This window comes from Struthio camelus, chromosome 10 (genome assembly GCF_040807025.1).
Source record: "Struthio camelus isolate bStrCam1 chromosome 10, bStrCam1.hap1, whole genome shotgun sequence".
Classification (NCBI taxonomy): domain Eukaryota; kingdom Metazoa; phylum Chordata; class Aves; order Struthioniformes; family Struthionidae; genus Struthio; species Struthio camelus.
The window spans coordinates 15,633,957-15,646,984 of NC_090951.1; the positions used below are offsets into that span (position 1 = coordinate 15,633,957).

General features: G+C 35.9%; 1 protein-coding gene across 8 annotated transcripts in view; it reads left to right on the forward strand.

Annotated features, from left to right (window-relative positions):
- Positions 1 to 13,028, forward strand: part of PHKB (phosphorylase kinase regulatory subunit beta) — a 102,707-nt gene that overhangs the window by 12,586 nt on the left and 77,093 nt on the right. For all 8 annotated transcript variants that reach the window (XR_011143274.1, XM_068955966.1, XM_068955970.1 and 5 more), the window contains 2 exons: positions 3,983 to 4,121; positions 9,924 to 10,023. Coding sequence is in view for 7 of the 8 variants with exons in the window: in XM_068955966.1 (XP_068812067.1) it covers positions 3,983 to 4,121; positions 9,924 to 10,023 (239 nt within the window). In the remaining variant the exon portion in view is untranslated. The remainder of the gene's footprint in view (positions 1 to 3,982; positions 4,122 to 9,923; positions 10,024 to 13,028) is intronic.

Here is a 13,028-nt window from a genome sequence, read left to right on the forward strand (position 1 = left end):
ATTTTGAGAATTTCTTTTAGCTTTAAAACACTACTATAAAAGTCACATTCTTTTTAAAATTATCATTTCTTTTGGTGTGTCTCCAGATCACTGGAGGATCTAGCCAAGACTCCAAGAAATTATTGACACTCTGGGATGGCAGCCTAGGCTTCTCTCATTATTATTTGTCTGTTCTGCAGTTGCGGGTTCTTACAATTAAACCTCTTTAAATGAGGAAATGCACGGCTAAGTAGGTGACAGGCAAGAATGTGGTAGGGAGGCTGGACAGTGTTGTGAGGGAAGAATGACTTAACAGGAGACTAAGCTGAAATCAGTGAATGACTGTGGAGCCTGGCAAGAGAATAACTGGAGTGGAATACTCAGGAAGTGTGGGCTAGACGAGTGGACGGTGAGGTGGATTGAGAACTGGCTGGATGGCCGAGCTCAGAGGGTTGTGGTCAGTGGCGCAGAGTCAAGTTGGAGGCCTGTGGCTAGCGGTGTCCCCCAGGGGTCAGTCCTGGGTCCAGTCTTGTTCAATATATTCATCAATGACCTGCAGGAAGGGACAGAGTGCACCCTCAGCAAGTTTGCTGATGATACTAAACTGGGAGGAGAGGCTAACACACCAGAAGACTGTGCTGCCATTCAGAGGGACCTGGACAGGCTGGAGAGGTGGGCGGAGAGGAACCTCATGAAGTTCAACACAGGCAAGTGCAAGGTCCTGCACCTAGGCAGGAATAACCCCATGCAGCAGTACAGGCTGGGGGTTGACCTGCTGGAAAGCAGCTCTGCCGAGAAGGACCTGGGAGTGCTGGTGGACAACAAGTTAAACATGAGCCAGCAGTGTGCCCTTGTGGCCAAGAAGGCCAATGGGATCCTGGGGTGCATTAGCCAGAGTGTTGCCAGCAGGTCGAGGGAGGTGATCCTCTCCCCCTCTCCTCAGCCCTGGTGAGGCCTCACCTGGAGTACTGTGTCCAATTCTGAGCTCCCCAGTCCAAGAGAGACATGGCGCTACTGGAGAGAGTCCAGCGGAGGGCTACAAAGACGGTTAGGGGACTGGAGCATCTCTCCTCTGAAGAAAGGCCGAGAGAGCTGGGCCTGTTTAGCCTGGAGAAGAGAAGACTGAGAGGTGAGCTCATCAACGCGTACAAGTATCTGAAGGGAGGCTGTCGAGAGGATGGGGCCAGCCTCTTCTCCGTGGTGCCCAGTGACAGGACGAGAGGCAACGGGCACAAACTGAAACCCAGCAAGTTCCATCTGAACCTGAGGAAAAACTTCTTTCCTGGGAGGGTGACAGAGCCCTGGAACAGGTTGCCCAGAGAGGTAGTGGAGTCTCCTTCCCTGGAGATATTCAAAACCCGCCTGGACGCGATCCTGGGAAATGTGCTCTAGAGGACCCTGCTTGAGCAGGGGGGTTGGACTAGATGATCTCCAGAGGTCCCTTCCAACCTCAACCATTCTGTGATTCTGTGAATAGAAGTGGAAAGTGCTTTTTTGCTGTATAGTTTTGGCTTTGCAACTAAACAGAGCATGTGAGAAACAGTAATTTTTTCATGATGATAAAGAGGGAGAAGAGATCATGTAAGTCTCCTTGGCTGTCTTCGGAGATGAGATGCCATGCCACTGAGGATGAGTAAAGCTCTACACGTTGCATATAAGAGTAGAGCTACACAAACTGTATACAGATTTATGCTCTTGAAGTTACTTCATAAAATAAAAAAAAAAAGATTTAATTTAAACCGTGAAAGTCAGTGATAAACTTCCTTAATACAGAGTTAAGCCTGTTTAGTGGTGTTGTGTGTCCTTTCAGAATATGTAAAATGTTCCAAATTGACAGAAGTCAAACTGCAAACCAGAAACTTAAGAGTCAATATAAGTTTTTAGAACCTCAGTGTTAATGTCAATCTTTATTGCTTCAGGATGCTGTAAAACACATTCGTTCGCATGCTGTGCCTTTTGAACAATTCTGCTTATACGTGCCCTACGTTAGAAGGAAGAGCAAATTCATTCTATGTTATGACAGTTATAACTCCCGACTCCTGGTGCTATTTAACAGCACTTTTGCTCTCCATTAAATTGAGGAACCATACTCCTCTCTTTCCTAGCTAGTGAAAACCCTGATGGCAAAAATACTTCTATGTCCAGCTACTGATATAATCCAGATATTATACAGTACTGAAATGAAACAAACTGAATCTCTTAAGCTACAGAGTTTCCTCATTTTTTTGATTACATGTATTTGTTCTCTTGGCTCTGTAAATACATGGCTATCTCAGGTCACTGAGGTCTTTCCCACTACTCCTTACGTCACCGAACTGTAAGCAGAGAATAAAGCCAAAAGTCTTGCAGATAACTCCCACTAGTGACTGCAAGCTCACAGGAATCGGAGATGGCATGGGGTAGGTCATTAACGCTTGAAGTTTCCCAGAACTCAACAGAATAGTTTCCCAGATCTTTCTGGAAGGTGAAAGTTAACAAGTGTCCCCAGAAAACTCTTCACTGTGTTTACAAAGGAAGCTTTCTTCAGTGACTTAAAATGAATGTTTTAAAGTTAGTTTCATAATACTGGTGATGTATGACGTATTTTTATGTTCCAAAATTTTTATGTTGGCTAACTTACTTTAAATCAATTTAAATATTTTTGTTTCAATTATGAAATCATTTAAAACCAAAAATATACAGATTAAAGTGGTAATTTTTTTGTGTGTGTTTAGGCGGGGATTTATAATAAAAAGTTCTGTCTCTTTTCTACAATCTTATTATTTATTGGCTGTGCAATTTATTGCTGAAATTGTAAGCTTTAGTCAGGCAAGGGTATGAAATAGTAAACATTTTTTCCATCCTTCTGAAAATGTGGGATGAAACTTCCTTAACTTAAATACCTTTTTGAAGTGAAATGTGAATTATGTCCATAGAGTCATTACTCTTTGTAGATGCATTGCTTTTATCTGTCTTACAGAGTAGATGATGGTTCAATTTACTTTTAACCGCTGGCAGCAGCAACTTTATTGTGCTTGCTATATATCTGTGTCGGGCACTTCTGTTGCAACCAGTCTTCCACCTCAGTTAAAAATATACTATTAATTTGTGGTCCATTCTAGAATAATCTGTATTGACTTCTTTTACATAACATTTTTATCAAAGTTATTGTAATCGAGTACTAAGTCACTGAAGAGTATAATGCAAGAGGCAGTATAAAACTTTAGTTTTCATTTAAAAATACTTGATTTCTAATACGTAGACAATAAAGAGACCTTTTTTAATGGTGCTTGATGACATTCTGAAGAAAGTGGTCTTGTGTTTAAGTGAACTATTATAAGGGTCATATTCAAGGACCATGTATCTTGCAGCACCAGGGTGATTCTTTAGTTTTTGGGAAGCAATTCATAATAAGCAATAATAACAGTAAGTATACATTAAGTAATATTTAGTATTTTAATTCCCTTTTGGCAACTTGAAAATTACTGTCTCACATACTGTTTTTATGTTTAGGTACTGAGTTAAATAATTGCAGCTATCCTTTTTCCTTAATTATCCTTTTTTTTTAACACATTCATATTATCTACTTATCTGATCAAAGTTAAAACTTTAAGTTTTATGGATGTAGAGTTCTGCTGGATTTTATTATTGAAGTTATTTTGGAGGCAGTCAACATACTATATATGCTCTTTTTTTTTTTGATTAAAAAGGGGAAAAACATTTATGTACATTGAAGTGGAAATTACTGAACTGCATTGGACAGGTTCTGTACTGAGTGGATTGTACTATGGCAGTAGAGCCATAGGAATTGTTTTGAATATTTACTTTTGGAAAAATAAAGTTTCAATATGACTGACAAAATGAGCCAACATGGTAGAAAATACTTTTTCTATCTCCTCTCTTCTATTTTACCTTGTACGTTCTCTAACAAGTTATTCACGGTTTGATTTCTCTCTGAAAAGTTACGTGGAAACTTGAAGAAACATAAATGTTATTAATACTTTTTTCCTTTTCACTTTTACAGTTAAGTCAACATTGCTACTCTATCAGAGCCCAACCACAGGTCTGTTTCCTACGAAGACGTATGGGGATAACCGAAAGGCAAAAGTACAAGACAGTCTTTATTGTGCTGCATGTGCCTGGGCTTTAGCCCTTGCTTACAGGTGAATAACTTCTAAATTCACACGTCTGCCACATTTCCTTTCTGTTATGCAATGCCCTGGGAATGTTTTAACAGTCAAAGCTTTATCAAAAGTAGCTTTTTAAACCTGTAGAGATGGTACACATTTCTGAATCTCATTAAAAATATTTACATAGCTACTAGACTAAAAATGTAACTCCACTTTCTGTAAGTAAACAGATGTTTTCGTATAACTTCGCTGGAGCCAGTATTCTGAAACAGTGGAATTAATGCACGTGTTAAAAAATAAAGGTTATTGTAGCAAACTGCAGTACATCTAGGAATACTCCTGCTCATTGTAAATGTAGAAGGAGGACTGAGAGCAGAAATTGATGTTGCAGGTGGTAACAGTCGGAGTACTCACAGGAGATAGAATCTTTGAATACTAAGAAATAAATGTTTGGGAAATAGCAGTGACTATCCTTGGTAGGAACTAAGAGCTTCAGATTGCCCAAAGAAAAAGGCATTTGTTTGGATTTTGTCATATGTGGACTTACTAAGGTCTTTTTCTTTTTCCTGTTTCCTCCCTTCCACTCCATTTCCTCCATAATTCCACTCCAATTATGCACTTGTTAATTTCTTTGCCCTAGTGTATTAACTGTTAAGTGGTATAAGCTGTCAGTCCAATAAAAAAAAAAAACCCACTTGTCTCATCAGAGTAATTGATTAAACTGAGTATACTCAGTTTAAATCAAAGGAAAAAAATGAATTGCAGTATTAATTCCACATCCGTGTTGGTTTAGACTATGGTGCTTAGTTTGCATGAAATATAAGGGTTTGTATATTAAGACGTTTCCCAGAGTAGTGGGAAAGGACATCACAACAAGATAATGCCACAAGTCATATCCAGATATGGAAATAGTCTATTAATTATTTCATTCTAATAAAACTGTTGTGCTAAGCCCCAGGGATATTAGCGTCTCTTAACATAATTAGTGGTTTGGTGGGAAGAAGGACATTGTCCCTTCGTATTTAGGCTAACGACTGAAAAATGAGAAGAATTCAATGTGATCCCAAAACCAGATCTCAGTGATGATGGAAAATGGTAGGTTAAATTTTGTAAAGGAAATCTTACATTCTCAGGCAGGTTTTAAGATTTACCTCCATTAACTTAATGGAGGAATCATGAAGATTGTCATAGCTTATTTCTGAATACCTTCCCTTCTTTAGAAATTTCTTTACAATTTTCTTGGGAGAGTAGGGTTATTGCTTAGGTAGGTAGAGTAGGTCTGCTCTTTTGCTAGCAGTGTTTATTTCTCCGGTCGTTTTGCTGTCAGATTTGAAACTGAACCACAGTCTTATGAAGTCATCAAAATATGCAGGCTTTAATGATTTTAACATTGCTTTTTAATTCATATAATTAACACTATTCTTGATTTTTTTTTTCTTTTTGAAGAAAACTGTTAAGTGCTTTCTCCTGAATAGTCATATTATAATCAACCAAAAAGAGTATGTGACATATCTTCAGTATACTGCAGTTTTTATGAAGAATATATGTTCTTCAGCTGAATGGTAATTTTAGAGCAGAGACTTCCTAGTTAATTGTTGATAGGTTTAATGTCGTCTGTCCAGCTGCTGGCACAATATTGCATTAAAATGCAACTGTTTTTAGATGAGCAATAATATTTGGTGTCTGTGGATTTGAATATTTGAACATCCGGTTTAAATACTCAATCTCATTTACTGGTGCATTAAAATTTAAGTGTCACTCAGGTATATAGAGATACTGCTTCTCAGAAAACAATAGTACTTATGATCCCTTTTCCTCCAGTTTTCACTCAGTGCTCATTTGAAAAGTCTGACCTTTATCCTCTGTGAATAAAGATATCGTCTTGCCATAAGCCTACTTTCAGCAGTCAGATAAATCAGAAATCAGAATCTTCAGATCTACAGGTTTAGTTATACTTACATCAGTATTCTAATGCAATTATTCTAATTATCAGTCCATATTCCTTTTCTAATGTTTTAGGTTCACTTTTTGTAAGAATTCCTGTAGCTTGTTCTTAATGTGTGATGCTAGTTTGTTTTCTATGGCTACATTTACAATAACAAGTAATTTGGCTCAGTAGGAATGCATCAGTGACTTTAATCGGTTGGTCCTGAGGCCGCTATTCCTACCCCATAGGTATTTTGAAGGTTTTACTTCAGACTGGGTGTAGTCTAGCTTCCAAGACCAGACATCTCCCCCTCTTTCCCCTGCAATTCCCTGCCCCATGCATATAATTCAAAGCTGTTCAAAGGACTAATAATTAATTTAAACCCTTTGTTAGAAGACTGCAGGAGTTAGAGATTAGAACACATTTGTTGTAGTTTAGCTTATTCCTAGGGGAATCTATTTTGTGGGCACTGAAGCTGCTTTGTAAATCAAACTAGTAAGCATGGATGATTAGGGGATTCCCTTCAAAGTCTCAGTGTTGGTTCAGACTAAAATACTAATTAATATAGGCACAGCCTAGCTTAAGATTTAAATCTGAATCAGAGTTTTCAGTATGCTCTTTCAGTGTCTGTAATTTTTTTTTTTGCTTACAGTTCTTTCTTCACTGCTCACTGTTATTACAGATTTGACTCTCCCAGTTAAAATATTTAAGGTTTAAAGTCTGTGCTTCTTTCTGATGATGGAATCATGGAATCAGTGAAAATAAGTGGATTTCTCTTTTATTTTACAAATTTAATATCCTCAGCATTTGCTTTCTTAAATGAGTTTTGCATTTAATAACTTAATGGCATTCCATTTCTTGAGTTTCTGTGTGCGAGTTGCTAACTTTTTTGATGGTAGAACAAAAATCTGCAAAAACATAGTGATTCAAAATGTTACCAAAAATATGTAAGTTATAGGGATAACTTGTTAAACTTTCTGTGAAACTAGAGAATTTGGATGGATGAAGTTTTGAGCTTGTAATATACAAAGAGCTTCACAATTCACATTGCAATGACTTACTGTTTCTATTCCAGAACTTGGTGTGACTGACTTAATGGGAAAAGTATGGCAGCGGTTCTACTTGGACTTTAAAAAATGGTGTTTACTAGTAATTTTTTTTAAGCAATGGTCCTCTTTTCAGAATGTAGCCTGTGGTTTTAATCCTGATAACAGTAAATATTATTGCATTACTCTGAAATTGATCACCTATGAAGTTTTTCACAAAGTTTTCATTCCTAAATGGTTTGCTTGCATTGTAATCTTAGTAAAATTATTATTTACAAAGTAGCAGCAATCTTAAAACCCAGACTGAATTACGAGCTATTTTTGAATATTGTTATTTCTGACAACAGAGAAGTAGGAGGAGGAAAGAAAAATTTGTATTTGTTCCTAAGCAAAAGTTTTTTCACAGGTTTATGGGAGGTCTTAGTTTTATTCATTTTGATTTTCTTTCATCTGCTCGATAGTTAGGTTGATGGCCCCTTCATTTCTGTGATATTATCTTCTCAAGGTGTTAAGCAGTAGCTTTTGATAAGAAAACAGATAGGCATGACAAACAATGCTTTAACTGATAAATCTAGTTTTTATACTGTACCAACTGTTCTTTTTGTTTTCACTGCTATCTCATTGGAGAAGTAGATTAGGAATTTGTGCAGTGTAGTAAGACTTTAAGAATTTTTGGAGAGTTACTTCCCATAGTATTTTATTCATAATTCCCTCTGCTTTAGCTTTAATTAGTATGGAAATTGCTTTTCAAGATTTAGAATCCCTTCTGTCCTTCACTGCTTCTTCCCACTTCCCCTCTCATCCAAAACAATACAGTAAAGGTGGTGATAATTCAAATCCAGTGTCTTTATGAAAGAAGAGTGACGTGTAAATATTGGATTATTTACTTTCTTTTGATAATCGACATCGCCTAGTGAGTTGGTAATCACTTTTTTGGACAAAATTAATAGTATATTTTGCAGAAGAAAAGCCAGACATAGTATGAGGGCTACCATTGAGGATGACCTTAGGTAAAAAGTGAGTTAAAAATGTTGCATTTCTTTTCTGTCTTTGCTTATTGCTTTAGATTCTATACTTTTGGAAACTAATATGAAAAAAATTATTAAAGATTGTTCTTCTAAGATATTTTGTTTCAAAATGAGGCTTTTTGAAAGAGAAGACTGCTTAGAGGGATCTTTTTTGTAATTACTGGTCTGCACTTACTTCTAAAGATAATAGACAAAACCCAAACTTTTAGACTTTTAGCACCAATTTAGGGTTTGACGTTAATTTATTTAGAGTTTGACAGTATCTTGAAGGTACTGTGTGTGAAATTTAAGTGAATTTCAAATTTTTTGAGAAATTAAGATTCAGAATATGTTATTGTTACTTTCATTTCATCGTACTGAAATCTTTGCATCTTCTTTTAATTCTTTCTGTGAATGGAATAAAAGCATTTGAAAAAATAAACACAATTTTTAGGAGGAAAAATGAAAAGTGCAAAAGTGGTTGTTCTGCAGCCTCATAGAAAAGAGCATGGGACAACTTTGCCCGAGTCACATCGTCTTTAATTCTCACTATTTAGAATCATAGAAGATGATATATCAATTCTTGCATTTGAAAGAGGGGAAAAGTGGCACAATGAATAGTTTGTGTGTTACTTCTCAGGGCCCCACAGTAGCTGCTGCACATCCAGTTTGCTTTGATAGGCAAAGGGTCAGAGGTTTAAATTAATACATGGCTAAAATGTCTGAGTCAAGACACAGAACTCACTGAAAGTCTGCATTATCTTCCATATGCAGATTACTGTGCTTGACTCATACCAGTGCTATCTTTCATTTCTTTATAAAGGCTGCATTCCTTGAGAGCATATTAAGAAAATAAACGCTGCTTTTGGAAGTAGGAGAGGAAAAACCTAGGTTGTTGCACATGAGAGAGCTGTAAAGTATCAGCATTTCTTACTGTTCTTTAGAGTTTTAACAGCTTTGATAATAAATCCTACCACTCAAAACAACTCATGAACAAAAAAAAAGAAAAAAAACAACCAAAACCAAACCAAAACTCCAAAACAAAACAAAAAAGATTCATTTTATATTATCTGGTTTCATTCATTTTTTCCTTATTTGAACTGTATAACCGAAGGTAAGTGCATTTCATATATCTAAGGTTACCATTTAAATAGTATGATTTTTGGATATGCTAAGATGTTTAAAGTTATCACTGACTTTTTGATTTTCAATTTAGGTAACAGAAACTCAGTATAAACTTCTAAAATATTTGGTGGGTGGATTACGTGAATGCAATAATCAGGGTTGTTTATGCACAATGTATTTCTTATTGTTAAAATAGTTTTGGTTTAGGTGTTGTTTTTAATATATATTTAGTAATGTAATAGCTGTGAATATTGTTTGATTTCATGGTATTAAAATATTGGGGTACCTGGAAATGTGTTTCTGGATATGCACAGTTGCTAACGTTCAGACTGCTGCATGCACAGCTGTAGCCTATCAACTTCAGGAGAGTAACTTGATTATGAATGGCAGAAATTTTGTAGAATTAAAGAGAAATTATCTTCATGCTTTGGATCTCTTGAGGAGCAAAACAAAATGACTTGCCATGTTCTAATAGCTTCCAGGTGGTTTTTTTCCCTTTTTTATTTTGAAATAGAGATGTTTGTGCAAACTGCAACATAAACTGAAAAACGTGGTTTTTCTTTTTTTAATCGAGGAAGTTTGGGTAGGGCTATAAATACATTGGTATGAATGTGGGTATCACTATATAACACTGTTAGTTAATTGCTTAATATTCCAAAGCACTAATGTGAGCTTTAATTTTTTCCTAATGCATTTCCAATTTGTTTTATGAGATATCTCTTTTACCCAGGCGTATTGATGATGACAAAGGAAGGACACATGAACTGGAGCATTCTGCTATAAAATGTATGAGAGGAATTCTCTACTGCTACATGCGTCAAGCTGATAAGGTAAAACACTGTAGTGTGGACACAAGCACTCACTTAATTCTAAAGGATTAATTAAAACTATAAAAACTAACTTCTTCTAAATATAGATAAAATACAATAGGGGAATGCACTATTACAGTGTGGCTTAGCTAAGAACTGCTCTTTTATTTTTATCAGGTTCCAGCATTGTTTAAGGTATAAAAGACACAAAGCCTTTTGCAAAATGAATAAACTGCAGGGCATCCTTCAAACTTACTTTCTTTGTGTTGCTTTTGCAGTTATTTATCACATTTAAACATCAGTCCATTAATAATATATTTTTGATGACCTTTTTAATGTTTAAATGGAAAGGTATAGAATTTGTTTTAACTAAGGATGAAACATTTTCTTTATGCTGTTAGCTTGGTTATTGTGTTTGAGGTTATTCCTTACCCAATGACCATTCTGATGGTTTTGCTAGGCTTCTTTAGTAGCAGCTTTCCAATCTCCTTTGACTTAATGATGTAAATTCAGAAAGGCAGCGATACAAAATTGAATGAGAAGGCAGGGTAAACTCTTGTGAGTATACCCTGAATATTCTTAAGACTTAAATTATTTCTTATCTATGAGTTGTATTTTTAAATTGTTGAATTGTATTCCACTTAGTCTATTTTTTGTATATGCAGAGCCTTCAGAAATAGGAAACTAAGGAGTGTGGGAGAGTTAAAGGGATTCTGTCATTTTTAAAATTCCCATATCTGAAATATGGGAATATTTCAGCTATCTGAAATAGCTTGAACTGTAACAGCTAATCAGAGTGTAAAATCAAAAGTAACGGTGAGGGCAAAAGGCAAAAGCTTTTCTCTGTTTACTCTGGATATTTGACAAAACTTTGTACGTGGTCAGTTTTGTTTTGTTTCATGACTAGCCATGTTTCGTGTTGTGTAAAATAGAACCTAACACTGTCAACCTTTGGGGTGATCTTGCATATTCTTGCGAGAGCTTTGTGGAAGGTGTGCATGCATAACAAGAGCAGAGGGTTTTTCTTTTTTGCCCATTTTTGCCCACCCGTTTTCACTCGCTCACTCTCCCTCCTTTTTTTGTTCTGAGATGATAATGGTAGCCCTGTTAAGAGCTGGAGCTAGGAGTAGCAGTGCAATTTTGTGGAGTCCTTTTGCCCTCTACATTACTACACGTACAAATCTCAGGGAGTAATAGAACTACAGTGTCAAGGAATTGCTTTCATTTCATGTACCTCTGTGCAGAACTGAATAGCGGATAAAACCTGGGGGCAAAACCCCCTTATTTTTCTCTGCATTGAAAAGTCTCCTAGATTCAGGTAAGAGTCTGGATTTAGTGAAGCCTGGAGATGTGGAATACAACAGAAATGCTTCCTTTTTTGACACTGTTTTTTGGTCTCATGGATGAGCAAAGCTCCAAGAGGCTTAAGTGCTAGTGTTGTTTCTTTCTCAATATAAAGCACTAGGCGAAAGTATAAAACAAAGTGAATGAAGAATAGAAAATATTCTTGTGGACGTGTCCGCTGTCATTTGCTTGAAGATTCCAGAGCGCTTTCTTTGACTAATAGAACTTAAATAGTTTAAAAATGTGTGAAAAAGTGAGTTTTTGTTTAAAAAAAAATAATACTCTGCTAAAAACTTGCAAGGTTTTGTATTATTTAGTGTTTTGTCATTCTCCCCCGTACCACCCCCCCACCAGCTAATCAGTTTCTGAGAAACAAGTTTGAAGATGTCCTTTTAATCAAGTATACAGAGTTACTGGGAAGATAAAGTGAAGCTGTTAAAATTATCAAGATTATGAGCAGTTATCCTGAAGAGGCAAAGATTTGTTCATGAATGTAGTCACTTGCTTACCCTGTGGTGGTGGTGGTGGTGTTATTGTGATGTTTTTATGTGGGCTCATTTGTAAAAGGCAACTCTTGTCTAGGTATCAGGGGATAGAAGTGTAAAGGGAGACTGTTCTTGTTTAATCACTTTTATATTTAAGATCTGCAACTAGCTTTGTGATTTTGTAGATTATTTTAACGCTGCTTTAATGCTATTTTTATCAAATAGTTATGTATCTTCTAAAAGATTAGACATGAAAAGGAGAAAATAAGGATATTTCATTAGTATATTTACTCTTTGTAATTTCCTTTAGACACTGGAATAACTGAAGAGTAGTCTCTCTTCATTAACAAGTGTGATATGTTATGAAACTGCAACTCAGAAAAAAAGCCTCTTGTATTAGATGTTATGAAAAAGGAGGTTTTGTTAGTAAGTTGATGGGAGGAGCTATATAACAGATCTATATTTTTACCTTCCCAGGCTTAGTGCTACTGATTGTTACCAACAAAGATCTCTCCAAATGTTAATCATCAGTGAAAGTGCATATGTTTTTGAATTTTTTCATAGTGAAAAGATATATGATCAGTGTTGGTAGTTATCATCACCTAAAACATCCTCAGATTACAGCATTGGATAGGTTTTTAAAGACTAATCTAACCTGTAGTGTGTAGTCAAAGTAGCTTCTTCAATTATTATTTTTACTTGGCTTTTCCTCATCAAAATTCAGATATGGTGCATTAAATTTGCACAGTGGTTAGCAGTAATTCTGCATATAGTTAGATATCTATAGTCCATGTGATTATTTTAAAAGTTTCATGTCACTGACTTAATTGTATTATTAAAAATCATTTTCATGTTACCACAGAGTTTACCTCACTCTAGGCACATGACCTCAAAAATTATGTTTGTAAGCATGCAATATCAATAATGGTAAGCAAATTGGGTGTATTGCCAGTGCTGCTCATGTGAAAATTGTTCTCAGTTTTCTTAGTCTGTTTCTTCATAGTCTCATATCTTTGAATAATCTTGACCTAAATTGGTCTTGTTACACTGGAGCTATTATTTTTCCCTTTGACGTGCAGTGGTTTGTTTTGAGGATGTTCAATGCAGAGATGAATAATAAGCATTAAATTAATACAGATGTTGTACTGTTGATATATTGGTTGTCATTTTTCACCTTGATTACTGTAAATGGTTGTT